General features: G+C 41.9%; 1 protein-coding gene across 1 annotated transcript; it reads right to left on the bottom strand.

Moving 5' to 3' along the window:
- Positions 1 to 1,106: 1,106 nt before the first annotated feature.
- Positions 1,107 to 14,718, bottom strand: ISCA1 (iron-sulfur cluster assembly 1). The gene is made up of 4 exons (XM_075278066.1): positions 14,532 to 14,718; positions 10,463 to 10,516; positions 4,133 to 4,238; positions 1,107 to 2,758 (listed from the first exon to the last, which is right to left on the bottom strand). The coding sequence occupies exons 1-4, from the start codon at positions 14,610 to 14,612 to the stop codon at positions 2,610 to 2,612; spliced, it is 390 nt and encodes a 129-aa protein (XP_075134167.1). The 5' UTR covers positions 14,613 to 14,718; the 3' UTR covers positions 1,107 to 2,609.
- Positions 14,719 to 27,470: the final 12,752 nt, after the last annotated feature.

Genomic DNA, 27,470 nt, shown 5'->3' with positions numbered 1-27,470 from the left:
GTTCACGTGTGAACTAGCCCTTACTCTCAGGGCACACAACACATAAGACAATATTACCTTGAAGATGCAACTCTTGAGGAAGGGCTACAACCTCCAGTAACACTACTGCCACCACACCATCACAACTTCTAGCCTTACCTACTGTCTCTATCCCCCCATTCCTCATAGATTGTAAGGCCTCCAATCCCATTGTACCAGTTGGTTACTGTTCGTATTGTACTTGTTCTGTGTTGGGCATGTAAACTGCATTCACACAACAGACCGTGCAGAATCTCTCCCTCCCTTCCCACCTCTATATTTTTTTTCCAGCCTATATTTCTAAAACTGATTAAGGCCAGGGCTCCACGAGCCGTAAACGCTGTGATTTGCCCACAGCGGAAATGCCGCGGGAAAAATCGTGGCGTTTTACAGTACTTGCAAAGAGGACAGGAATCATGCGAATCCCATGCCCACTTTGCGGAGAAAAAAAAATTACAGTGCGGACACGCTGCAATTTCCAAAACTGTTGCAGTTTTGAAAATCGCAGCAAGTCAATTATATCTACAGAAACGCCGGCAGCTTTCCCGTAGATATAATTGTAACAAAGTCCGCGGAGAACTCTGTGAGCTTTCTGTTCATAGCACTGTGGGAAAAACCGCAATGCGTTCCCGCCGCAGTTGTTCCCACAGTGCTTTAACGTGGCACTTCCAGCCGTGGGGCCTTAGCCTAAATCTAACTAAACTGCCCCCACTAGTCCTCTTCCTATGATTTTTGTATTTCTATTGCAATCTTGCTATTGTTGCCTTCTTTGCAATAGCTTTGGATCATGCAGCGGTAACCCAGCCATCCCCAGTTTGGAATATCACACAACGGCTCTTCTTGCTGCCTATACAGCATCTTATACTGTGTGTGGGACAATATTAGTTTGCCTGACAAATCACAAACGTCAGTTTTGTTAATCTAGATTGTGAAAATAGATAGAAACTGGTTACAAAACAGTTTGCTCATCTCTAGTATCATCAATTAGTTTGTGTTGTTTTTTTTTTTATTATATAACATCATGGAACCTGCAATGGCTCGTACTAAAAAAAAAAAACCAAAACAAAAAACCAAAACAAAACATAAAATACATAACACCATATATTTTATTTTTCCAAACCAGAAATTTACTTAAAACAAGACACTGACTCTTCCAAGCCGTAAAATGTTCCATGTAATAAATCACTGTTCAAGTTAAATTATCTACTTGTGCGTTTCAGGAGTCCTTGAACAAAACACATTGGTAAAAACTTAAATTCGATATGATATAATACACACATTATTGATATTTAAATATACTCCTATAAATAATGGGAGAAATGCAGAAAAGCAGGTAGTCAGACTGTGAACTACTCGTAGTAAGCATCAAACTTGTTGTGTATGGATGCAACGTTTCCTCAAGATTTAAAAGAGTGTGTAACTTTTAGAAAGGTAAGCTGGAGCAGCACATAAAGGGGCAACTTCTGTATGAAAAGCTTATATGTCTAGTGATGCAAGGGTCAAATTGGTCCTTGAGTGGAGACGTTACATGAAGAGATTCTAAAGCAGCCCGTACAACGAGGTCAAAGCCAGACAATTTTGGTGGACCCTCAATTGAAAAATGAAGGCTAACAAATCATTCATAGTGGCCAGCGGCAGACAGAAAATTGTGGCATTAATGTGCTTAACTACATGTGGGGCATGACCTGCTAAACAATTGCCTCTATGCATAAGCCTCAGGGAGTCCATTTCCAGATCAACCGGTTTAGTCTGTTATGTTGTTGGGAGAATTGTGGGAAAACTGATGTGAATGGCTGGCCTTAGGATGTACAGAGTGTAGCGGGTACTGCTATAGAATCTCACTATGGAAGGTTGTGTATAAACAACCATTACATAAAATACATGATACCTTTGCTCAAGGACTGTAGTGATGTTATGGCAAAGGAAAAGGAAGCTATTGTTAACTCCCACAATACAAAGATAATAGGAAGGAAAGAGTGACGTATTCTAGATTTAGGCAGTATTTTTTTTTTTTTTGGTTACCAACATATTACAATGCCAAACAGTACTACAGATAACCCGTTGGTAACTGTGAAGGATTCATTTGTCTATAACAGGGAAAACTGGTTATCCAAGAAAGAATTTAAAGGCACTCCGCATATCAACAACAACCGCAAGGTAGATTCCAAGACCTCAAGTACATAATTTCTGTTGGTGCCACCTAGTGATACAGAATGAGAAGACGCCATCACTACATCTCAAGTAAAGAAACCTGGCAAGGATCATTTATATGGTTCTCTACTACAAAACTGTATTGACAGTAGATCATTTATTATGGTGGCCTACCATATAGGTCATTAAACAGAGGTGAAGATTTTGAAAGCCTTTTGTTACATGACAAAGAACCAGTATGAAAGAGGGGGAAAAAAACTTGCTAGAAATACATGATCTGTATCAATTCAATTGGTTTAGTTCACAAAACAATCCAAACTTTTATTAGATCAAAATAAGCGCAAGACACAAAGCTTGAAATTCATACAAAGTGCTTTACATTGCCAGATGATGATGATGAGCATTTTCCGTTGCTTGAGAGCAGACTGAGTGCTTTTGGGTTAAATGTTGAAGCTTTCTCCACAACCACAGGTTCCTTTAATGTTCGGGTTATTAAATACAAACTCACTGGAAAGTTTGTCCTCTACATAGTCCATTTCTGTTCCTAAAAGAGTTAGCTGAGCTTTCTTCTCTATGAACACTCTCACTCCTGCCATTTGGGAAAAAAATAAAATAAATTGCGGTTCAGATTGAGCAGAATAAATAATATTTTAACTTGACTCCTTCCACGTCAAATAAAGTTAAGAAACCCAAATCTGTGCAAGCTTTCTTTGAAAATCAGAAGTTTTTCTAACAAATCTGTTACAAGCAAATAAACCTTTAGTAGTGTGGAGCAGTAATAAAAATATACGCTCTATTGATGAGCATAACAACAATACATTACTTAAAGGGATTTTATGGGACCTGATATTGATGGCCTATCCTTTGGATAGGTTATCAATGTAATTGGTGGTGGTCGAACACCCAAGACACCCACTGATCAGCTGCTTGAAGAGGCCACATAGCTCACAAACGTTGCAACCTATTCCTTGTGCCAATGAAGTCATGTCCATCAGTCAAATGGTACAGCTGCAGTTCAGTCCTATTCAAGTGAATGGAGCTGAGCTGCAATGCCAAACCAAACCCTACACAGTGTACAGCACTGTCCATGGTATTCAATGAAGAGCTCACAGCGCTCACCCAAACCCAGCGGCCTCTTCAAGCAGCTAATCTTTTGTCATAAGGATAGTTCATAAATATTGAAGTCCTGGAAAATACCTATAAGGAGGTTATCCACGTGTTAGATACTGATGACCAATCCTTACCCTAAATATAAGATTACCTGAATGGGAGGTGAGCAACAGGAACCTGGCAAAGCCAGAAAAAGCTTGAAAAAGATGGCTCTGTACTAGGGATTGGGCGGTCAATCGAAAACAACTGAAAGATCAACGAGGATAACAAACGTGATTTTGTTCACGTTGGCTCTTACAACATTTGACAGGTACTTGCAGTTTCGAACCGTAAACACTATTAAACTCTAGATTCTCTCCTCTCCTGAGCTTCAGTATGACTCCATAATGTCTTTGGCGCTTCTGACTGATGTCAGGAACCACTTTGGCGCTTTGGACTTGCGTTAAGGACGTTCACAGGCCTGAGGCAGCAGGGAGTCACGCCGGAGACGAGAATAACAGATTTTTTTTTTTTTTAATCTTTGATCACCTCCCCTGGACCTTTGTTACTTACTCTCTTCAACTCCAGAGTATAATACTTTTGGTGTGGCCTGAATGGAACTGCAATACGAACTTTGCAAGACAGTACAAGGGACATGGTTTAAAAGAAACGTGACCTATATAATCGCCATTAATGATAATCAAGGTAAAATGCCTAAATTTTGATCATAATCGCTCAGCTCTACACTGTTCACAGTTGGATACCAGCTGATTGGTGAGGGTGGCAAATAGGTTATCAATGTCTAAAGGCTGGGAAAACCTTGTAAAAAAGAAAATCACAGCAAACAAATATTGAACAACAATCGAATACTTACCATCTTGAAGTACTTCCTCGTCTGAAGCTCCCTTAGACTTAGCATATTCTAGATAATAAGACAAGCCATTGCAGCCTCTTGTACGAACACCTACTTTTAGACCAATCTGTAAAAGAAAAACTTGTAATGGTATACCTTCTTCATGTTAGGGATTGCTCATAATGAAGTATAAATCAGAGATGTGAGAAGACTCTAGAGACTAGACTAGGGCATCATTGGAGAGTAGATTACAAGTTTTAAATGCTTTGTGTACAAGATAACTACAATGTTGTCAAGGACACAAGAACCAGCAAAAACTCAATGAAAAACAAAATGATGCAAAAAAAATGCATTGCATTTTCATTGCGTCTCCCCCCACCACACATTTTTTAACAGGGTCTTGCTATGTGGGGCCTTAGCCTAAGGGTGGTATTACACAAGGAAATTATGTTTTATTACTATTATTAAATAATATATATTACACACACAACACAGGTCGATGCAGAGAACATGCAGAGGAAACAATTGCTATACTTTTGTTGTCTGTCAGCAGCACAGCCCTTGATAGAATAATTGATTTTTTTATTTTTTTTTTTGTCGTGCCAAACCCAGCAGATCACTTGCTCTTCAGATGATTGTGTTCACTCCCAATAATTGCCTGCTAAATTGCCATGTCTAATAGAGCCTTAAGAAACTCCAGAGATTAATAGGGAATGTAGTTGGTTGTTTCTTAAGGCCCTATTAGTTAGAAAGACTTAGCAAACAATTACCAGGAATTAATACTCCAACAAGTGTTCATTCCTGATAATCAGCTTGTCTAATAAAGCCAGCACAACGGCTGCACATTCATCAGGCGATCTACTGATGTTTGACCAAGAAAAGAAGAAGAAAAAAAAAAAAAAAAAAAAAAAAAGGATGTGAAGGGTCTGTACGAAAACCACACATGGATCAAATCTGTGACTCTGTCAACCCATTTATTACCTGCAATGAGCCCAGGTGACAAAATGGACAGAAATAGGATTGCTCAAGAGCTTTTCTCCCAGGCTCACGGCCTCACAGACAGAATGTGATAATACTCAGCCATGTGTATGGGGACAGTGTGCTAACTGTTAGGGGGTGTTCACACTACCATCGGTGTCAGACAGCTAGTGTCCGCTGCTAATGTCTGTTCAAAATCTTGTGCTAGTTGTCGGACACTGACGGTAGTGTGAACGCTCCCTTACATAGTTACATAGTAGATGAGGTTGGATAGAGACATCAGTCCATCAAGTCTAACCTATAACCTCCTACAGTGTTGATCCAGGGGAAGGCAAAAAAAAAAAACCCCATGAGGCTCACGCCAATTGCCCCATTTCAGGGGAAAAAATTCCTTCCCGACTCCAAATCTGGCAGTCTGTATAAAACCCTGGCACAACGTGTCCTTAAAATCTAGAGTCCATAACCCGTAATATTGTTCTCTTCAAGAAAGGCATCCAGGCCCTCCACTGACAAAGCACACATTCATGTGGTTGGAGCTTTAGGCTGCATTTACACAATGCTTGTTTACTTAGGAACTGCAAGCATGTTTTCAAAGTAATGGATAGAGAAGAATAACATGTGCTACATTATTGCAATTAACCCCTTCCCGCCACAGTAATTTTTTTTTGTGTGAACTCAGCCTAACATGGGCTACTCATTACTGAAATTAAAAACTGAATAAAGTTCTTTAGAACACAAACCAAAACACAGCACTGTTTAAAGCAAGCCTTACTAAAGAACTGCGTGCAGGTTTTTTTTATATTGCATAGTAGAATGTACTACTCATTACTGCAACTCACCTGTATGGTAACCTCTGGTGTACTGGCTCTTACCATACAAAAGACAGGCATATTAGTTTGCGCTATTTGTTACTGAAATTAGAAGCTGCAAGGTTTTTTTTAAAAAAAAAAAAAAAAAGCCACGTAAACCTTAAAGAAATGCTGTGTAAACCCAGTCAAAGGCCACTTTCACACATCCACTTTTAGCGGACAGCTCATGTCTATATTAAAGGGGTTGATCCATCTCAAGGATCCTATCTATACTGCTAGTTTATATGGAGTTAAGATTTTTCCTAAATACATTGCTTTATCAAAACTGCTTTGTTTGGCTGCTATCTTAATTTATTCCCTTCATTGTTTACACTGCGTTTCCATAATCATGGACCTGGGGGATGATCTTATCTCCTTGGCAAGACAAGTGACATAGCTCTTTGCTCCAGGAGGGGATGGTGAGCTGAGTACTCGATGCTTGTATTTCTGAGCTATCTCTCTGCCCCAGACAAGTGACATAGCTCTTTGCTCCAGGAGGGGAGGGGGAGCTGAGTGGTCGTGCAGCTTGTATATCTGAGCTGTTTATCGCCAGCTCTTCCAGTTATCAGTCGGTTAATTGATTTTGGCTGATAAGGCTGAGACATGGAGTCTGTTACCTCTGTATGTAAGCACAGACCTCGTTTACTGCAAGCTGACTCTTGTTCCTGTAACATGTAAATTTGGGATTCTCATCACCTATCAAATCCAGCTCTGCTACATCAGCTTCATATTGTGCATTTGTGATACTGTGCTAATTTATTTGCAACCATCCCTCATTACTGACTGCAAACATGTACTGCTATGAAGAGAGATAGCAGAGCAAGTGAAACCCTGCCCACCAATGTACTGAGAAAACCAGGAAGTGAACAGAGCATACAGCATGCAGGTTGCTGAACAAGCAAGTTGGGAATACCCCTTTAATCTCCGATAGCACACGATCCTGCTCATTTTTGGATTTTGTGCTGTTTGTGCCTTTCATAGACATATTAATGTGTCCATTGTCCACAAAATGGACGAAAATAGAGAATGTGTGTTCTTTTTCCACAGATTGTTGAGCCAAGGAATAAGAATAGTTATCTGTATGAACCCAACGAAGTCAACGAGTGCGCAGGCAAACTGATTGTGAACATCACACTTCTCCTAAAAGCAGGTGTGTGATTAAGCTCCTATGCTATTACACATTAGAATTTTTTTTTTTTTTAACATACACTTTACATTTTGATCAGCGTTACATTAGGTTCACACCGGTGTTTGGGTTTTTGTTCTTCGGGTCTGTTTAGGACACAAATGGACAACAGCTCAAATCCCATTGAAATCAATGGGATTCTTAATGGATTTACAACTGATCTGTTAGTTTCCTTTAACATTTTGTAACAGATGCTAGAAATAGACACTACTAAAGGTAGTGTGAACGCCCTCTTACGTGTGTAACAGCGATTTTCCAGAATTCCAAGAAAATTTCCCTACCTCATTTTTTTAATGAGCATTTTTTAAGAGCAGTAGTGACGATCCGTTTCCGGAAATGGGGAAACGCATGGTCAACGGATAATCAGGAAATGTCCCTGAGGCAGTCACATGACTGCCTCAGGGATATTGGGTAACTATCTATTTTTGATAAGTTATATTATTTAGAAAGTAGGAGGGAAGAAGGGTGGTGTTTACATTAGTGTAGGGATTTCTAGTTATCCCGGACAACCCCTTTAAAGGAGAAAAGGCATCTCAGTTTGTTATGCAATTTCTCCCGAGCACAGAAATACCTCACACGTAGGTGTAAATTGAAGTTTTGGCACAAGGTGGCACAGCAAGGAATGAGCAATACCGGATGTTTGAAAAGCAGATTTTGCTGGAATACTTTTCAGCTGTCAGGTCTCATTTGCAGAGCCCCTAGAGTACCAATACAATGGAAACCCTACAAAAATGATCTTTTGGAGATTACACTCCTGTTTCTCAGATTGTATTAACACTGGGATGTGTAAATGAAAAATTACTAAAATGGTAGTTTTTTTTCTTTAAAGAGGATTGTTCATGTCCTTGGGCACATGGTTTTATATACCGCTAGAAAGCAGACAGTGGACTCCCCAATGGAATACTGAACACAGATGTGAACCAGGCCTTATCCACTTGATATGCAGTATGCAGATGCTGACAAATCTAAGGGAGCGTTCACACTACCGTCGGTGTCCGAAAGGTAGTGTCCGCTGAAAATCTGTCACGGACACTAGGAGCGGACACTAGCTGTGTCCGTGACACCTGTCATTCATCTCAATGGGCATCGGGTGCGTTCTTTTGCACTCCATGCCCGTCCTTCCCTGTCCGCAAATGAAGATGTCCGACTTCTCAAGCGGACAGAGGAACCCTATATGCAGGGTTTTTCTGTCCGCTTGAGAAGTCAGACAGGGAAGGACAGTCACAGTGTGCAAAAGAACGCACCCGATGCCCATTGAGATGAATGACAGGTGTCACGGACACAGCTAGTGTCCGCTCCTAGTGTCTATTTTGCCTACATCCCAGTCTTGTTTTTTAAGGCCGAGTGTTAGGTCCGATTTAGAGATGAGCGAACACTATTCGAAACAGCCGTTTCAAATAGCACGCTCCCATAGAAATGAATGGAAGCGGCTATGCCGCAGACTGTGCCGGCGGCCGGCCGCTTAACCCCCCGCGTGCCGGCTATGTCCATTCATTTCTATGGGAGCGTGCTATTCGAAACAGCTGTTTTGAATAGTGTTCGCTCATCATCTGTGTTCGGCAAATCTGTTTGAAATCAGTATCTGCCATCTTCAAAAACAGATTCCAAACTGTATCGATTAAAACACATAGATTTCAAACAAATAAATAATAAGTCTTTCTTTTTTGACCCAACTCCCAAATTAATTTTTAACAGCCATAACTCAGATGTCAAATCATCTACAAAAAAAGGATCCACTGAATGTGTATCGCATAGCCTATTTTGACTATTGTGTGAATAAGGCCATAAGGTTGTTGCAAGAAGTCTATAGATCTTTGAATACAGCTATATATTAATTGTCCATAAAGGGTTAACATTATTTCAGTAGCTGTTTACCTCTACTGTTCTCCCTTCAGAGGATATGTGAGGCATGGTTTAAAGAGAATGGCCATGCAAAGTTGCGCCTCTTTTCACACTATGGCAACTCATTAAGAGGATCAGATGCCTGTAGCTTAAGAGTCAATTTATGAGGTAGCTATTCATTTCTTACATTCAATGTAATTGCTAGCTTTTACTCTAAAGTGCCGTACATGTAGTGCCATGGTGACTTGTGGACAACAAGGTCTAGATGCTATAATTCACATATAGTGTAAGACTACATGTAGAGAATTGTGCCAGAAACCTGATGAAAAGATGGCAGCAGGTCACATTGTAGTGTGCCTTCAAAAGAAGGTAAGTTGTGTTTGACATTTATCTGTTATGGGGTGGAGCTTTTTGTGTGGGTTTTTTTTTTCAGTATATGAAAATTTAAATTTGTAGACAATTAAAAGTTAAACATTTTTGCAAGTATCCATTTTTAAAAATCTTTTAAAAGATTTTCTCTAATTGCCCTTGGTGGTGAAAGTTTTGTGTTATGATCAATTACCGATGGAAGACTATGACTGCAGTTACTTTCAACTGTCTGGCACTTGTCAGAAATCCAGCCACAATTTGCTTATTGTGGAAAGTCATTAGGCAGGGAAACTACATAACACTTCTGCAATAAGGAAATTATGGCTGGGTTTCTGACAAGTATCAGACCATGGAAGGTTCCTACATTCATGGTCATATCCTTTTGCAACCATCAGCAGACAACCGACAAAAGACCATCACCACTAAGATGTGCATAGAAAAACCTTTTAAAATTCTGCAAAATTATTTATATCTGCAAAAGTGTTGAACCCTTTGACAACATTCACTGTAATAGTGCGGTGGATGTCGGCCTTTTAAAGAGCACAATAACTGGTGGGTCTCTGCTGTTTTATACACCAGAGACCCAGCAGTAATGCCTGCGATCGAAGCAAGCTCTTCATCAAGGGTATTAACCTTCAATAGATACCTAACCCTCCCCTCACATTCTGGGACGGCTAGTGTGTTGCAACGTTGTAGGGGCCATCCAGAATTCATGACAGCTTCCAAGGCTTGTGAGTAGCATATTTCTATTGAGGCTCACCTTACGCCATACAGCAGAGACACAGTGGCAGTGCCTGCGATCTGAGACGTGTGTGATCACTTACCTACCTCAGGTGCTGTGGTCAGATGTGAGCTGTTCTGTTGCTTTCACTCCCCTTTCCCTAACAGGTCCCGAATGTCAAACTCATGGGAGCAGTTTTGTTGCTATAGAAGTTGATGGCTTCCAGGCCTGCCATAGTACACAGCTATTGAGGTCTGCATGTGGCATAGTTTACAGTAGTATTGCATTCAATAGTAGGGGGGTGGAAAACAAAAAGCCTGGATTGCAGTTTATTTTGGCATCATTGTACCTCTCATAAACCCCCCCCCAAAACGACATTTGATATTTCAATTCACTTTCCTACTTACATGGTCAGGTTTGTCTTCTAGCAGTTGCTTTACTTTATTCACAGCAGATGGTGTCTGTAGAAATATAAAATATTATTTCAGAGATGTGAAGCTAAGATAAAAAGGTACAATATGTGTTTGTCTATGCAACAAACAGCCATGGTGAAATCCTGCAAGTATCTGTAGGTTTTTTCAGCTGGTGAATGACTGAAGGCAGCTTTTAAGGGGATTTGCTGTCCTATGTTTAGGCTATCATTATCCAAACAGTGGAACTCAGGGGGAGCCAAAGGCCCGTCCACTTTGCAGGTAATGTAAAATGCCTTGTTTTTCATCACACACCGTTTCCACCACAGTCAAAACGCTGCATTTTCGTAACATGGGGCTCAGGTTTAAGGCTGAGGCACCACATTGTGGAAAAGCTGCTTGCTTGTTGCAGATTTTTTTTTTTTTTTCTTTCAGGACTTTTCTCTCCGCATATTTTAAGCAGATGGGGAACAGAATCCCCGAGCAGAGACCAAGTGCTAGAGTGAACCTAGCCTTAAAATATTTGTGTCCTAGTTCAGCCAGTTGGCTTACTGTAGGGAGGACATGGCTGACCTGGGAAAAACAAAGATTTCTTCACACATTTCTTAAATTTGGATAAAGAGACAATAGGATCAACAGATTAGAAACAAAGAAACATAAAAGACAATGGTGTTGCTGGACTACTGGGTCGTTCCCCCGTGGGCGGTGCATTGTGGTGGTCGCTGCATTGTGGTGGTCGCTGTGCAGCGCTGCACCCAGTAGAATAGAGACCCACTACGCAGAGGTTGCCATGAAGTAGCTAGTGGGCTTATGTACCTTGATCAATATGTATACTAAGAACCTCATGTTCATTTTTGTAGATTTTGCTGAAAAGCATGAGATCAGTGTATAAGATTGTGATGTGCGGTCCATGTCTTTTTTTTCTCTATAAATGTACTAAAGAACATAAAAGATTCATGTAAAAAAAAAAAAAAAAAGACCACACAGTTCATCTAGTCTGCCTTATATAGGGTGTCCGGAAAGTAAGTCCACAAAATGAAAGGGTGGACTTTAGCCAGTATATAAAGCACTTTTTATTAATGAACATGTGACCAAAATTGCACCGTGGCGGCGCTGCGGGTAGACCAACACAGTGAATGTAAGTGTATTCGCTTTCAGGCATTTTGTTGACATAAGCCATGCATTGATTCACATGGGTGGAGCGAACAGACATGCATCTGGCCTACGATGCCACAGAGGGAATCTCTAACATGGCAAGGAAGATTTATGCAGAGAGGTTCCCTAACCATCAAGAGGTTCCCTGCCGAATCTACGTACATTCGTCACCACTGACTGTCAGCTTCGCAAGCGCGGAATGTTTCAAGTACCTGATCACATGGGGTGACCTTGCTCTGTGTGGACCATGGAGTTTTAGGAGGATGTCCTCCAGAGGTTTGGAGAGAACCCAAGCACCAGCACGCATGCTGTTGGCAATGCAACACGGGTAAGTAAGAGTTAGCAAGTTACTTGTTTTCACAATTGACAGTCAATGTTTACACAAGAACGCAATTTATGATTTCAGACAAACAAGTCCGTTGTGTGGGAGGCATTGTATGATGAGGGCCTGTACTCATTCCGCTTCCAAAAGGTTCAGGGTCTGAAGCCAACTGACTACCCGCTTTGCTTCAATTTCTGTAGGTGGTACCTCCAGCAGAATGTGCAGGATCCGGTCTTTGCAGGGGTTGTCATGTGGACGGATGAAGCCTGTTTCAGCAGGGACGGGTTCTTCAATAACCACATCTGGGAGTACGTGAACCCCAAACCCCACTTTATTCACCAGAACCAGTATCAGTTCTCTGCAAATGTCTGGATGGGAATTCTGGGAGACAACAGCTTAGGACCCTTTTTCCTCCCTCCGAGACTCAACGCCAACAACTACCTGGCGTTTCTGCAGGATGATTTGCCGGTTTTGCTCGAAGATGTGCCTTTGAACATAAGGTGAAGGATGTGCTTCCAGCAGGATGGAGCACCTCCCCATTTTGGCCGCATTGTCTGTGAACACATCAACAACCGATGGCCGAATCTGTGGATCAGACGCGGTGGACCTGTGCTGTGGCCCCCTCGCTCACTGGATTTGACCCCACTTGATTCTTTTGCTGTGGGGACATGTCAAGTCCGTTGTGTACGCAACACCTGTGCCAACCCGTGAAGAGCTCATGAGCCGCATCCAGGCTGTGTTTGTTGCGGTGAGGGCCATGCCAGGAGTCTGAACGGGTGCATCAATCCATCTCCCGGCGTTGCACTGCTTGCATCGAGGCAGGCGGCTAGCACTTCCAGCAATTCTTTTAAATAAGTAACAGTGATTAAACTGATTTCCCATTAAACATTAAAGCGCTTTCTCTTCTTCGTTTCTGCTTTCACATGGCGCAGCGAGGGATAGCAAACCAACATCTCGGTCTACCTGCAGCGCCACAATGGTGCATTTCCGGTCACATGTTCATTATTTAAAAAAAAAACAAAAACATTTCATATACCAGTAAAAGTCCACTTACTTTCCGGACACCCTGTATTGTTACCATTTTAACTTAGGATAGATATGTTTATTCAAGGCATGCTTAAATTCGCTTACTGTAGATGTTCTAACTACATCTTCCAAAAGTTTGTTCCAAGCCTCAGCTACTTTTCTTAGTCCTGACATGGTTTCTGATTTTAACTTTAAAGGGGTTGGCCACTTTCAGATCAATATTGAGAGACAAAGGTTAATGATTTTATAATACAAATTTGTACAATTTTCCAATATACTTTCTGTATTAATTCCTCACAGTTTACTCTGCTTGTTGACATTCATTTTGCTCACTTCTAGTGGATGAAATTCTGACCACAGTCAACATGTCCATGGTCACAATCACAATCCATGGTCATGTGATGAGCACAGAGGACTGTACATCACATGACCATGGTTAGAATTGTATTCGCTAAAAGTAACAGAATGAATGACAGCAAGCAGAAATCTAGAAAACCGTGAGGAATTGATACAGAAACTATATTGGAACATTGTAGAACTCTTTATTATACAAGCGATAACATTTGTCTCTCAAAATTTGTTTCAAAACGGCCAAGACCTTTAAGTCCATTTGGGGCTTATCAAATTCTTAATTCTACAGCAACTTTTCTCCTTATAAATGGCAATACCACGAGCTCTCTACAGATCAAAGTGACAATCAATAAAGTGATCAATAAAGAAGGCCACTGTAATGTTTCCTCCCTACAACTGGCATTACCAGGACATCTCTCAACAGGTAACAGTGACATATATCAGTAGAGAAGACCACTGTAGAGAGCTCCTGGTAATGCCACTTATAGGGAGGAAACATTACAGTGGCCTTCTCTACTGATACAAGTCATTGTCACCTCCCTATAAGTGGCATTACCAGTAGATATCATTACATGCCATGACTAAGAGACTGCAATTCGGGTCTCGAAACACGTAGGCCATCTGTTTTTGTCTTCTCTGGATCCATGCTGTAAGATGAGAATTTTTTGTGACAGTGACATGTATGAGTAGAGAAGACCACTGTAATGTCACCTCTCTGTAAGTGGCATTACCAGTAGATATCATTACAGGTGACAGTTACACGTGTGAGTAGAGAAGACCACTGTAATGTTTCCCCCCTATAAGTGGAGCTCTCTACAGGTGACAGTGACATGTATGAGTAGAGAAGACCACTGTAATGTCTCCTCTCTATAAGTGGCATTAAGAGTAGATATCATTACAGGTGACAGTGACATGTATGAGTAGAGAAGACCACTGTAATGTCACCTCCCTATAAGTGGACATAATAGGTTGGGAAGCCGAGTTCTCAGTCAGGATATGCCAGGGGTCAGGCCAAGAACAAGCTCAGTATAGAGAGGGCTTCACCACCGCCATACGCTACAGTTAGAGTACCCATTCCTCTCAGCTGCGCCCCTCCCGCTCTCCTCACACGTTACACAACATTACAACGTGCGCGGGTGACATGTTTACTGCGATAAGGTCACACACGTCCCGCCACCTCTCAGGCCTCTCTCTGCACGCCGCCATACTCACCAGTGTAAGAGCCGCCCGGGTTGCCTGCAGCTTCCGCTTACTGACGGCTTTGATGGTCGCCCTCACAAGCGAGGCGGACATGTTGTTGATGTTGTCGCCCTCTCCCCCATGGGCCAGAGGACTCCGCTCACAGTGGCAGCAGGGAGAGCAGTGGACAGCGTCTTCACACAGACTCCGCCCTACAGCTGCCCTCTGATTGGGTGAAGGTTGTGTATCCGGCGACGAGCGGACACTGAGCCTGCGCGGCCTGCTGTAAACACAGAGCGCAGTGTCCTTCATATGTAATGTACGCAGGGTGAATAGAGCCAACGGAAACAACCGAGCAGCCAGTAGCCAACCCTCAAAGGAAGTGGCCATAGAGCAGCCAGCAGCCAACCCTGATAGGACGTGGCCATAGAGCAGCCAGTAGCCAACCCTGATAGCAAGTGGCCATAGAGCAGCCAGCAGCCAACCCTGAAGGGAAGTGGCCATAAACATCGTTTTATTAAGTTTTTGTTGTTGTTACGTTATATAGGCCACAATTTTTCCCATTAATTAGGTTTTTTCCCCTTAAGATTAAAGGGGTATTCCCATGTACATAATCATATCTATATTTGCAGATAATTAAAAGTTAAACATTTTTGCAAATATAAGAAATTAAAAATTAAGCAAAGTTTTAAAGATTTTCTTTAACTTTCTTAGTGGTGACAGTCTTTTAGCTTGATCGGTTGCCATGGATACGACCACCAATGCAGAAACTTTCTTATTTGGCAGAATCATTAACCCCTTCCCGCCGATGGCACTTTTTGACTTCCTGACCAAGCTCGGTTTTTCAAAACTGACGTGTCACTTTATGCAGTAATAACTTTGGAACGCTTTAACTTGCGAAAGTGATTTTGAGATTGTTTTTTCGTAACACATTATGCTTCACGTTAGTAGTAAATTTTGGTTGATACGTTTTGTGTTTAATTCTGAAAAAATAGGAAGTTTGGTGGAAATTTTGAAAAATATGCATTTTATAAAGTTTGAAATGATGTGCATTACATACAGTCAGACCGCCAAAATTATATCATAAATCTCATGTCCCAGATCTCTGCTTTATGTCGGCATCAAACTTTAGTCACCCTTTTATTTTTTACAGATATTAGAAGGTTTACAAGTGAAACAACAATATTCAAAATTTTCAAGAAATTTTCAAAACCCATTTTTTAAGGGACTAATCCAGTTATGAAGGGGTTTTGAAAGACCCTTGTATTAAAGCCCCCCATAAATCACCCCATTTTCAAAACTGCACCCCTTAAATAAGCCAAAACAACATATACCAAGTATTTCAACCCTATAAGTGCTTAACAGGAATTAATACAAAATGGACGTGAAATTTTCAAATTTGATTTTATTTTACTAATATTTTCGTTTAGCCCTAGAATTTGCACATTCACAAGGGGTTAAAGGAGAAAACGCATCCCACAATTTGTTATGCAAGTTCTCCGGACTACCATAGTACCCCACTTGTGGGTGTAAACTAATATATGGACGCACAGTGAGACGCAGAAGGGAAGGCGCGCCAAGGAGCTTTTAGAGGGCAGATCTGGCTGTGATTAGTTTCAGGAACCCTGTCGCATTTACAAAGCCCTAGAGGGCTCTAGAAAGTGACCCCATTTTGAAAACCGCACCCCTCAAAGAATTTATCAAGTGATGTAGTGACTCAGAAAAGATTTAGCCAAGAAGCAGCAGAGAGAACACTGACTCTAGGACAGCATGTAGAAGGACACATGACGTTTGGACTGATGGAAGCACCCTGTGACCTAGGATGAGGCCTAGCGAACCAAACCATCACTTTGTTTGGTATATCGTTTCTATTCTTTTATCCCTTTGTAGTTTACGTATTGTATTTTACTTTGATCTGTATTTGCTTATCTACTGATATCAATATATATATCTGTATACAGTGTTGGCCAAAAGTATTGGCGCCCCTGCAATTCTGTCAGATAATACTCGTTTTCTTCCAGAAAATGATTTCAAGCACAAACTCTTTGGTATTAATATCTTCATTTATTTTGCTTGCAATGAAAAAACACAAATCATTGATCATTTTACACAAAACTCCAAAAATAGGCTGGACAAAAGTATTGGCACCCTCAGCCTAATACTTGGTAGCACAACCTTTAGACAAAATAACTGCGAACAACCGCTTCTGGTAACCATCAATGAGTTTCTTACAATGCTCTGCTGGAATTTTAGACCATTCTTATTTGGCAAACTGCTCCAGGTCCCTGAGATGTGAAGGGGGCCTTCTCCAAACTGCCATTTTGAGATCTCTCCACAGGTGTTCTATGGGATTCAGGTCTGGACTCATTGCTGGCCACTTTAGAAGTCTCCAGGGCTTTCTCTCAAACCATTTTCTAGTGCTTTTTGAAGTGTGTTTTGGGTCATTGTCCTGCTGGAAGACCCATGACCTCTGAGGGAGACCCAGCTTTCTCACACTGGGCCCTACATTATGCTGCAAAATTTGTTGGTAGTCTTCAGACTTCATAATGCCATGCACACGGTCAAGCAGTCCAGTGCCAGAGGCAGCAAAGCAACCCCAAAACATCAGGGAACCTCCGCCATGTTTGATTGTGGGGACCATCTTCTTTTCTTTGAAGGCCTCTTTTTTCTGTAAACTCTATGTTAATGCCTTTTCCCAAAAAGCTCTACTTTTGTCTCATCTGACCAGAGAACATTCTTCCAAAACGTTTTTGGCTTTCTCAGGTAAGTTTTGGCAAACTCCAGCCTGGCTTTTTTATGTCTCTGGGTAAGAAGTGGGGTCTTCCTGGGTATCCTACCATACAGTCCCTTTTCATTCAGACGCTGACAGATAGTACGGGTTGACACTGTTGTACCCTCAACATTCAGGTCTTTGGAGATGGACTTGTAGCCTTGAGATTGCTCATGCTTCCTCACAATTTTGCTTCTCAAGTCCTCAGACAGTTCTTTGGTCTTCTTTCTTTTCTCCATGCTCAATGTGGTACACACAAGGACACAGGACAGCGGTCAACTTTAATCCATTTCAACTGGCTGCAAGTGTGATTTAGTTATTGCCACCACCTGTTAGGTGCCTCAGGTAAGTAACAGGTGCTGTTAATTACACAAATTAGAGAAGCATCAGATGATTTTTCAAACAGTGCCAATACTTTTGTCCACCCTCTTTTTTATGTTTGGTGTTGAATTACCGTATTTTTCGGACTATTCGGACGCACTGGACTATAAGACGCACCTAGGTTTTAGAGGAGGAAAATAGGGAAAAAAAATTTTGAAGCAAAAAATGGTAAAATATTTAATATATGGGAGTTGTAGTTTTGCAACAGCTGCAAGGCCACATTGACAGGTGACCCTGCAGCTGTACGGGGATGCAGAGAGTGTTTTTTTTTGCGGGGTCAGAAGTACTTTTTAGTTATACCATTTTGGGGAATATCTATTGCTTAGATCACCTTGTATTGAAAAAAAACCCGGTGGTTTATGATATACGATTTTCTACTTTTATATATATATTCTAGGGAAAGGAGGCGATTTAGAACATTTATTTCATATTTTTATTACCGTATTTTTCGGACTATAAGACGCACTGAACTATAAGACGCACCCAGGTTTTAGAGGAGAAAAATAGGGAAAAAAAAATTTCAGGCAAAAAATTGTAAAATATTTAATATATGGGAGTTGTAGTTTTGGAACAGCTGCAAGGCCACATTGACAGGTGACCCTGCAGCTGTATGGGGATGTATAGGGCGTTTTTTTTGTGGGGCCAGGTGTACTTTTTAGATATACCATTTTGGGAAATGTTTATTGCTTAGATCACCTTTTATTTAATTCAGAGGCAAAACAGAGAGAAAAACCCGGCAGTTTAGCACTTTTGATTTTGACGTTCACTGTACATAAAAATTTTCGTAGACCGGGCATTTTCAGACACAGGGATACCTAATGTGTATGTTTCACAGTAATGTTATACTTTTATATGTATTCTAGGGAAAGGAGGTAAACTTTTATTTATTTTATTTTTTATTATATTTTTTTAAGTGTTTTTTTTTTTTTTTTTTTTTACTATTTTAATATCCCCCGCCTAGGGGGCTTGAACCTGCAATCATTTGATTGCAAGTCCCATAGACGGCAATACAAGTGTATTGCCGTCTATGGGAGATTCTATACATTACTATCGCGGAGGGTCATAGACCAGCCGCGATAGTAATATATAGCTATGACAGGCCTTGGAGCCTTCATTAGGCTCCCGGCTGTCATCGGAACAGGTCGGCTCCTGCGGTCTCGCCGTGCAGGAGCCGGCCTGCATCACTAAAGGTATGGGGCCGGTGGGGGGGGCTAACTGACTGCCGGGACCTGTGGAGGAGGAGTGGATTTGCAGCATGGCCGCGCTACTGCCACCGCTGGTTTTCTTCAGCGGCAGTAGCGCGGCCCCGGCAGCTAAGACAGTCCCCGGCATCTGCTGTTGTTGAGGGAGAATCCCCGCCAGAGTACGGGTCACTTACAGTGGTCAGTCACCTGCTCCAAATCAATCATGCATGTGCGCGCTGACTAGAATGAATTCTGACACATATGTCAGGGTTAATCCCAGTCCATGCAACGAGCATGATGCCTGTTCACACAGAACTGAGGTTTATTGAGGAAGTTACAGTTTTTATACAGGAATGCAAGAAAGATAAGATAACGGCAGGCTGTAAGCATATACGTCTTGTATCCGAATACACTGGCGATCAGTCATTGGCTCTTAAATTTCAACATCTTTTAGCTTTCGAGTTCCCAGGAACGATCATATGCGTCAGCATCTGGGTGTGGTACTGGATACAGGCGCCATCTTAATGTATAAACGTTGCAAAAGAAAAATATAATTTCTTAAGCAGTATAAAGCATGTATAAAAATAAGAATAGACATGGTCTACCTTCACATTCCCCCCTAAATTATATTTTTCTTTCCCTGAAATTTCTACACAGTGCTATCTGGAATGTGAGTACAACATTCTTCACCAATCATGGAGCAGACTCCACCTCTTTCTGCTGTGATCATATCTATAGCTAGTCGGTTTTGGAGAGAGGAGGAGGGTGTGGTAGAGTTTTCCATGCAGAAGTCAGAGCCAAATATGCCTAGTTTGACTCTAGATGTTTCATTGGCAGTAAAACAGGTATGGTTACCAGCATGTATATACACATGACCTTAATAGTCCCCCCTTGAAACAGCTCCAGACAAAGGGAATGCAGGGTGGGATGTCTGTCCCTATCTCTCACTACTGGACTGTAAGAAAATACCCTTCAGATCTTATAAAAAGCATATACATTGACTATTGTCAGACCTATAAACAATATGAATATAATAACTATAGAAACATAACAGAAGTATAAGTTCAGATATATCCAACAGTCTTCAAATTTCCTCTTCTCAAGGTCCATATCCTCTAACAGTTTATTGTCCCATTTATTTTTAAGAACATCATCAAGTGGGCAAAGGTTTAAGGTTTTCCTTATACTCTCACAGCTGTACTGGCGATCAACAGGAACCGGAAGTGACCATTGAATCTCCTATATCTCCTTATCACCATCCAATCTTTGGGTTTTAGTTTATAGGTTCCTTCCACTGACTTAGAATCTGGAGGGAAAAGGGAAAAACTCGAGAATATACATTAATCATATGTCTTTGATGATTCGTCACATAGTCAGTCAGCACAACATATTACATCTGGAACGTTTATAAAAATACAATCCAAAAACAGGGCTAAATATCAATTTTCCTCTTTCCAATTTAGTGTGAAACACACCACATACTTATGGACAATAGATTCAGGTAACCAATAATGACACACGTAGACACGTCTGCCCCAGAACTAGTGGACTTTGTACACGGACTGTTTGTGATGGTTTTTCCTCACCAGATATGCCCCAAGCCATCCTGAAGGGAGACAACTACACCCAAGCACGTACTCATACCGTCTCACTGTATATACTCAACCTGCAATCTCTGGAACAGGTACAAGGGCTTCAGGCCTGGCTCTCTGGCCTAGCACATGCCATGCGGGCTCACATATATATCTGACTATAGTGATGCTAAATCCTGCAGCTGCCCATCCTCCACTCACCAGGTCACACATGGCTACTTCTAAACAGTACACTTAGTAAGAAGCTGCTTATGCCATAAGTGGGAACAATGTTCTCAGTACATACTCTCTTACCACCAGACACCAGGACTTGTACATCCTCTTTCCAAGTCTCCTTTCCTCCTGGACCATCTTCGGTGTATCAGTGTCATAAAACCTGAAAAGAGAGCTAAAAGGTTTGGGTCTTATCAGTAAAACATGTCCCCTAGGCTTCTGCAGCCGGGCTAATGGCAGTGTCTGCCCACATGCTACCTCTACTTTCTTTCGTATCAGTCTTGGTGTGTGCCATGACTTCTGACTATACCAACCTATGAGCAGCCGCAGGGTCTCTATCACACAAAAGTTCTTGCCCTCCAGATCGGACCATAATTCTACTATATCCAACACCTACCCTCAGACATTGTACCATGTTCAAGCGATGGCTTCAAGTTCACCTGAGACCCGTGGAGTCCCATAATAGGTCTCCTTACGCTTGGTTTACCTCATATACGGTGGCTGTGGCATATCTGATGCAGGATTCACCATCTTTCCCAAATATAAGACCATCTATAATAGAGCTCAATCAAAAAGTTATCAATAGATTCATATCAGCAAAATTTCCTTAAGTTATCAGTTATCTTAGGCTTCTTCACCCCCCCCTTGAAGATATTGACAACATCACGGTTCGGTTGTGTCAATACCCAAACAACCATATACTGAATGCTGCATGCACCTCTATGGGAATGGGGTAGGAAAACTCTCCCTGGCGCTACTGGCTGACTAGGCCCTGCCTGCGGGTGTTGGTCAGCTGTTCCCAAGCTAAACTTGGCCCCGACAACTTCTGGCTCTCTAAACACGAAGACCTAACAGACAGGTGGGGTGAGAGCTGAAAGAGGCTAGGGACTGGGATACTAAAGATGGTCACCCCTAATGAAAGAATAGGTGCAGCTGCCAACGGTAACAAATAGGATGGGGCGTGCAGGAAAACAAACAACAATGGCTGTGCTGTCTTTTCCCCCTGGAAAAAAAAACAAAAAAAAACAAAAAAAAAACCCTCCAATGCAGCAAGCAAATGTGACTTGTCAGAGAAATGAACTTTAACACAATCTTAATGTTACGTGGACTGACTGGACCTGAGGAAAAATAACATTTAATTTCAATATTCATTAGCAATGGCTTTTGGTCTTCCATTTTTTTTTTTTGTTTTTTTTTTTCCAAAAGTACAAGTACTTCATGTTCTGTGAGAGAGATATACAGCAAGGTCAAAGCTAGACAATACAAGAAGAGCCAGTATTATCTTATCATGCTGCAGCTCACATAGCTGCCTATCCCACTCATAGCTGCGGCTGAATATCCCCCCCCTGTATCTCATAGCGGTGTCTTGTGTAGGACTACAGACCTCAGCAATCTCTCTTAAAGAAACAGAAACACATTTGTACAATCTCATAATATCAATACAATAAGGTTAGGCACATATTCAGAACATATATATATATATATATATATATATCAGCAGAGAAAGCAGGAACATTAACGGAGGGATCCAATCAATCTCCTGGTCACACAGCACAATCATACACACAGAACATTACACAACAGGTATGGGAGTGACTTCTAATTCACTTCGTATAGACTCAAAGGAATTTTTCTCTCTTTTTTTCCTAACACCAAAACATCATTACAAAGATAATCTGTGCTACGTCTTTTTATCAATCAACATACACATACACGTTTTCAAATTCGGACACCTTACTGAGTTTCTAAGTTTTAATAACAGTTTTCCTACAATGGGGGACAATCCTGGTTTCAATCATCTTATATCAACCTATGTTCACTTTCTTGCACAATCCTTTCCACTTGCTGGAGCAATCTTTCCACTTGCTTCACCCTAAAATCCGATACCCATCCTATTATGTGCATATTATCACATCACTTTATGTTTCAACATTCCAAGTTCCATCTCTTTGACATCCTAAACTTAGGCAACATACTTAAACCTCCTGTTTCATGCCACTTTCTGGCATCTCTTCATTACATCAACATTTTTCAACCATTCATTTCACGATTCACATAATCTAACACATTGTGACCACTCATTGACTAAGATACATGTTTAACACAATTTCACACTATATTCCGGATTATTGGATGGACGTCTCAAAATTCCAGATTATCAGAATTTACCTAAAATTTTACTTTTAAGATCAAAATGTTGCTAACAACACAGTCCTAACAAGAAAAACCCCTCTTATAGCACTATATGTTTTTCCAACTATCTTAAGGGGTCGGGTACGGCTTTAAAGAAGGCAACACCAAATGCTTTACTAAGACAATTCTATGTTGGATCAGTGACTACATAAAAAAGAGAACGGAAGCTAGTGTGATATTGTGCACACTTCTGTATGATACAAATTATAAAGAATAATATACAAAGATTAAAATACGGCACAGACCAGATGAGTTACCTTCCCTCATAACCGTGATCTGAGTCAGCTCAGGAAAAGGATTCTGGTCTCTTATGGTAAATTTTCAGACAAGAAGAAGACACGTTAGAATAATTAGCATAACGGGATATAAAATTCCAACATAGGTTTCAACACATACCCATGGGATAAGACACAAAGAAGGAGTTTCATCTCATTATTCCCCATTCCCATAAATAAAACATAAACACATAGATATATAAACAAACAAGTAAAAATCAGAATAGTCTCTGTAATACATAGATGATACCAGTAATCCAAGCTCTGTGTGCCTTGAACTCTTGCACAAAGATTTTAACATGGGGTAAAACCCCAACTTGTAGGTTGGCGAGACGACAGAGGGTGAGTGGCCGTCTCCCCCTCCGTGACCTCCCATACCCACGCTTTGAAGATTCAAAACTTCTCACTATCACCTTTTTGCTCTTTTGTGGATACAACAGTTTGAAAGACAATAACAGACAATAATTCAAAACATAACCATTACATCATATGCTTGGATATCCCTATATACACATTGTCATTATACGTTACTCAGGTTAACCTTTTTGTTTGTACCAAATCACTTCTTTTGATATAATACATAGACTGTGGACTCTGGTGCTGGCACAAAGCCAAGTTTCGTCTTCTCTGCGCGTCCTCCCGCATCTGGCAGTCTATAAGATAAAACGACCTTGAAGCTCTTGGTAGTCAATTAAAATGCTTTGATTGCCCTCTACAGAAATAAAAATAGGAATAAAACTCAAACAGCAGTTAGTATACTGACACCAAAATTACACATTAATATTTTTGCACAATTTTTTATTTTCATAGCAAACCTCACTCTAGTAATTACCACAAGTGTTCAGAATCTCTTAAACTATAATTGACGTTAAGGGAAATTTCCTTCCTTCCCAATTTTCTTTTTCTTTACTAGATCCCAACCAAAGTTTTGAACGGATAATCCTCTAAGCATCATAATAATGGTATACAGTGAGGTCTTTTATAGCTGAACTGGGCATAGACACTCGGAAAGGGGGCTACCGGGGGTTTGACCTCTTCCGGGCTTGAGGGTTTGTGATAGGAACTGGATGTGGCTATCTCTGGAATCACCGGATAAAGGGGGCATGATCTGAGGGACGGTGGGGGCCGGAGATGTTGGTCTGGGTGTACTAACATGGCTGCCAGTGGGAACAGCCATAACCTCACTTCCGCCATCCCTGGGCGTTGGTCCGGAAGATGAGACAACAGGGGCATGGGCGGGGAGATCCACAGGCTACACAGACATCTTGCAAATCAGGATTCAGCTGCCTACAGACGTCACAGATCCACCCATCTCCACTACTCTCGGCGCCATTTTAGGGCAGTGGCGCACAAGCAATTATACTCGGCATATTCTTTTTATCATCAAGTTTCAGATAACCAAACAAAGAAACAAAGGTTCAGCATTTTCATATCCCTCACGTTCTAGAGTCCTTGCGACCCTGTAATGAGCTTGGGCGGCTTCCAGCAAACCTTTATCTTCTAACACTCCCCGTGACTCTTCTAACATTTTTCTCCACATACTAGGTTGCAATCGGCCCGTAGGAGGCACCTCAGTTTATACATTCTCAAAACTTCTTTCACATATTTCATATTTCTTGCCCTCCCTGACTCGAACTAAATCAACAGCAGTCTGTGCCCCGTCAGGCAGAACATGTTCCCTCTTGAACAACCGCAACATTCTTACGGTCCCAATATTGCTTATCTGCGTGCGCACGGCAGATATGTGACCCCACAACCACCAACAAAGTCACCTTTACCGGTCTCAGACTCTTGCTGACAGGTCCTCCGCTGACCAAAGGTTGCGGTCACTGGGCAATATCAGAAAGGAAAGAATAAGGAGAATAAAGCAATCCACCAGCACCCGTCTACTCCCTGACGGCCTTATGCTAGGGATCAATAAATAAATAAATTACAGCACCCGTCCTCTTTACTGACGGCCCGTGCCCAGACCAAATGCTGCAATCGTCCAAAAGATCACATGCACTACTCTACATCAAAGAGGGCAAGAAATTCACTTCCTGGAATCTGCAGCACCACAGGTGACTGAACACTCGGTGATATATATATACCGTGAGGAAAAACAAGTTCAGACTATGGCTCTAGGATCCACCCATCCGTATCACTCGGACTGGACAATCGATCCAACTGGATCACCTGTCAGCCAGACAACGACACACCGACAGTCACAAGCAAATGACACATATTCATATGAATATGCATACACTTACCGTGACTCTAATGAGGGTGATCAGGCCTCGGGTCGGTGAGACGCCGTCCGACGTCCAGGGTCCGGCGCGGGTCGATCATCCGCGGTGGTCTTATGGCCGTAGTCCCGGGTTTCGGCACCACTTGTTGAGGGAGAATCCCCGCCAGAGTACGGGTCACTTACAGTGGTCAGTCACCTGCTCCAAATCAATCATGCATGTGCGCGCTGACTAGAATGAATTCTGACACATATGTCAGGGTTAATCCCAGTCCATGCAACGAGCATGATGCCTGTTCACACAGAACTGAGGTTTATTGAGGAAGTTACAGTTTTTATACAGGAATGCAAGAAAGATAAGATAACGGCAGGCTGTAAGCATATACGTCTTGTATCCGAATACACTGGCGATCAGTCATTGGCTCTTAAATTTCAACATCTTTTAGCTTTCGAGTTCCCAGGAAATGATACTGTCTTTCTTGTAAACCACATGACGATCATGTGCGTCAGCATCTGGGTGTGGTACTGGATACAGGCGCCATCTTAATGTATAAACGTTGCAAAAGAAAAATATAATTTCTTAAGCAGTATAAAGCATGTATAAAAATAAGAATAGACATGGTCTACCTTCACACTGTAATAGACCGGCGGATGCCGGGGAGTGTCTTAGCTGCCGGGGCCTGCAGTATTGTCACACTCCTGCCGCTGAAGAAAACCAGCGGTGGCAGTAGCGCGGCAATCTGCAGGCCCCGGCAGCTAAGACAGTCCCCGGCATCCGCCGGTCTATTACAGCAGATGCCGGGGACTGTCTTAGCTGCCGGGGCCTGCAGATTGCCGCGCTACTGCCGCTGAAGAAAACTAGCGGTGGCAGTAGCGCACCACATTCAGACTATAAGACGCACCCTCATTTTCCTCCGAAATTTTTTGGGAAAAAAGTGCGTCTTATAGTCCGAAAAATACGGTATATATTTTTAAAGCTTTTTTTTTTTTTACTATTTTATTCCCCCCCCGGGGGCTTGAGCCTGCAGTCGCTTGATTGCAAGTCCCATAGACGGCAATACAACTGTATTGCCGTCTATGGGACATTCTGTATATTAGTATTACGGCTGGTCATAGACCCAGCCGCAATACTAATATAGCAGTGACAGGCCTAGGAGCCTCATTAGGCTCCCTGCTGTCACCAGAACAGGTCAGCTCCTGCGATATCGCCGTGCAGGAGCCGGCCTGCAACTTCACAGGTATGGGGCCGGTGGGGACCGGCCCCGGGGGAGAAGGGGCCGCCAATACAGACCCGGCATCCGCTGTACTAGAGAGGCGGATGCCGGCGAGGGATATACCCTGGCACAGGTGCCGGGGCCTGAGACATCGCTGCGCTCCTCTGCCCTGCATGAAGCCAGCGGTGGGGGGACGGAGGAGCGGAATAGCAGCATCACTCCTCCCGCTGCTGGCTTCATGCAGGGCAGAGGAGCGCAGCGATGTCTCAGGCCCCGGCATCTATCCCTTGCCAGCATCCGTCTCTCTATTACAGCGGATGCCAGGCGCCACATTCGGACTATAAGACACCCTTCTTTTCCCCCAAAATTTTGGGGAAAAAAGTGCGTCTTATAGTCCGAAAAATACGGTATATCCAATTTGGCTTTTTGACAATTCTTTTTGTGGTTTTCCATTGAAGACAAATTAAATGAAGATAATACCAAAGAATTTGTGATTGTAATCATTTTCTGGAAGAAAATGAGTATGATCTGACAGAATTGCAGGTGTGCCAATACTTTTGGCCAACACTGTATCTTTGTGACTACCGTACCGACCCACTTGGGTTAATAAATATATAAAATTTATAAAGCTCGCTTCGTATTATTCTATGAGCCCAAGTACACTCAAGGGACGTGAGTGGAAGGTAAGAAAGGTGATCACAGGTGTGCCAAAGCAGCTTTGGTGAGGTGATATCCTTCACACTACTCCATCCTTATTGCCTCAAAAAAAAAAAAAAAAAAAAAAAGTTATTAGGGGGAGAGCCAATAGGCTCATTAGATGGTTGGACAATTTTTTTGATTTTTTTTTTTAAATCAGTCCACCAGTTCAAAAGACGTGGCCCCCTGGAAAGCTATATGTAAACTAGCTCTGATTTTCCAAGAGGAAG

This window comes from Leptodactylus fuscus, chromosome 1, assembly GCF_031893055.1.
Source record: "Leptodactylus fuscus isolate aLepFus1 chromosome 1, aLepFus1.hap2, whole genome shotgun sequence".
Lineage (NCBI taxonomy): Eukaryota > Metazoa > Chordata > Amphibia > Anura > Leptodactylidae > Leptodactylus > Leptodactylus fuscus.
The sequence above is the reverse complement of the archived record's forward strand: the minus strand, read 5'-3'. Positions and strand labels throughout refer to the sequence as shown.